We start from the raw sequence: 2,500 nt of genomic DNA, 5'->3' as shown, positions 1-2,500 counted from the left end.
AGTTATTGGCGGAAGACATAGAGAATTGTCTGTTAATGTTATCTCTCGCTCTACCTTTCACTTTTTCTGTCCCTTACATTTAACCCCTTCTTTCTCTCCCTTTTGTTTTTCTACCCTTCCCTTTACCCCTTTCTTTCTCTATTCCCCCTCTCTCTTCCTCTCTCTTTCCCTCTCTCCTTCCCCCTTTATCTCTCCCCCTCTCTTTCCTCATCCCTTTCTCTCTCCCTCCCCCTTTATCTCTCCCCCCTCTCTTTTCTCATCCCTTTCTCTCTCCCTCCCCCTTTATCTCCCCCCTCTCTTTCCTCATCCCTTTCTCTCTCCATCCCCCTTTATCTCTCCCCCCTCTCTTTTCTCGTCCCTTTCTCTCTCCCTCCCCCTTTCTCTCCCCCCTCTCTTTTCTCATCCCTTTCTCTCTCCCTCCAGGTATTGGGTCACTACATCCGCAGGCAGCAGGACCCAGAGACGTTTATCAGTGAGATCAAGTACATCGCCAGCGACCCTGACGACAAATACTTCTTCAACGTGACTGATGAGGCAGCGCTCAACGACATCGTAGATGCACTAGGAGACCGCATCTTCACTCTAGAGGGTGAGACGGAGAGAGGAAGAGTAAGGGGGAGGGAGGGGGAGGAGAGGAGGGAGGGAGGTGAAAGTGCGGGAAAGAGAAAGGAGGGGAAAGGGTGTCTGTGTTCTGGAGACAGGGAGGGACTGCTTTCTTATTTAGCCAGGGAGAAAGTTAGAAGAGAGAGGGATGTTACTCTCTTTCAATTGAGAAAATGGCAAAAAAGGGGGAATGGTGACACATTTAATCCTAGACGGAATGAAAGAGGAAGGGTTGGATAGATGCCACTACCTTGAAAAGGAAAGAAGGGCGGGAGCAGCTATCACAACACTTACAGGAACAAGGGAGGAAGACTGAGAAATTATGCCACCCTGAAGTCTGTAGGGAGCGAGGGAGAAAGGGAGAGGAGGAAATGAGAGGAGGATGAGGGAGGTAGATTCTGTATACCACCTGGGTTCTTGAGTGAGGAGGGAGCGAGAGGGCACTAACCTGTGGCATCTAGATAGTGGCAGATTGGGGAGGGGAAGGAAGGGAGGGAATTTATGGAGAAAAGGTGAAAGGGGGATAAAAATAAAAAAGAACAGTATTTGAATTGAGAGTGAATATTCACGTGTCAGATTGGGCAGCACAGGATGCCACATTTAGTCCCATTACGGTATTCATGTGTCAGAGTGGGCAGCACAGGATGCCACATTTAGTCCCATTACGGTATTCATGTTTCAGAGTGGGCAGCACAGGATGCCACATTTAGTCCCATTACGGTATTCATGTGTCAGCCACCTGGCACTGGCAGAACAAACATTAACCAAACATTCAACAAAACTTCCTCTGAGAGTTAGGGTTAGGGTAAGCCTGTTCCGCTTTCACCTCATCAGAGGTCCCATTAGCCGCTCACTCAGTCACTGAACCCCCACACCACACAGATATGTGGTTGGGCACAGAAACATGAGAGGGTGATACTCATGACTTTAATAAAATATTTTTTGAATGACATGACACGAAATAATAGCTTGGAGACAGAGAGATCTGCTCAACTAGATTTTTGTGTTGGATACTACAGAAAATGTGCTAGAAAGGTTTGTTAAACGTTGTTTTGATGTTTCTGTTTCGTCACAGGGACGCTGGGGTACAACGAGAGCTCCTTCAAGTTTGAGATGTCCCAGATCGGCTTCTCCACACACGTTCTCGATGTGAGTCCACCATGTGTGTGTGTGCGTACGTGTGCAAGCATGCGAGCGCGCGCGTGTCATGTCATTGACTTGAATTTCTGATCTTTCATTGTACTGTATGTTTACCCTCCCCCTCCCCCCTCTCCCATGCGTGTGTTTCAGGATGGCATCCTGTTTGGGATGGTGGGGGCGTATGACTGGGACGGAGGGGTGCTGAAGGAGGGCGCTGAGGGCCGCATCATGCCCACCAGAGAGGCCTTTGAGTCAGAGTTCCCTCAGGAGCTCAAGAACCACGCTGCCTATCTGGGTGACTTAACTTACTTATGTTACACTATGTACACTTTACATTACACTGTTTTACACATACTACTACTAAACGTATCACTGTTTTACACGTAATACTACTAAACGTATCACTGTTTTAAACGTAATACTACTAAACTTATCACTGTTTTACACATACTACTACTAAACGTATCACTGTTTTAAACGTAATACTACTAAACTTATCACTGTTTTACACATAATACTACTAAATGTATCACTGTTTTACACATAATACTACTAAACGTATCACTGTTTTACACATAATACTACTAAACGTATCACTGTTTTACACATAATACTACTAAACGTATCACTGTTTTACACATAATACTACTAAACGTATCACTGTTTTACACATAATACTACTAAACGTATCACTGTTTTACACATAATACTACTAAACTTATCACTGTTTTACACTTAATACTACTAAACGTATCAC

The 2,500-nt window shown here is 45.2% G+C and overlaps 1 protein-coding gene across 1 annotated transcript in view; it reads left to right on the top strand.

Moving 5' to 3' along the window:
* Positions 1–2,500, top strand: part of LOC139572295 (integrin alpha-10-like) — a 69,315-nt gene that overhangs the window by 37,219 nt on the left and 29,596 nt on the right. Inside the window, exons 9-11 of the mRNA XM_071394961.1 lie at positions 424–589; positions 1,679–1,752; positions 1,894–2,038. Of these exons, the coding sequence (XP_071251062.1) occupies positions 424–589; positions 1,679–1,752; positions 1,894–2,038 (385 nt within the window). The remainder of the gene's footprint in view (positions 1–423; positions 590–1,678; positions 1,753–1,893; positions 2,039–2,500) is intronic.

Source organism: Salvelinus alpinus, chromosome 4, assembly GCF_045679555.1.
Source record: "Salvelinus alpinus chromosome 4, SLU_Salpinus.1, whole genome shotgun sequence".
Classification (NCBI taxonomy): domain Eukaryota; kingdom Metazoa; phylum Chordata; class Actinopteri; order Salmoniformes; family Salmonidae; genus Salvelinus; species Salvelinus alpinus.
Note: the sequence above shows the minus strand (reverse complement) of the source record. Positions and strands in the feature narration are given on the sequence as shown.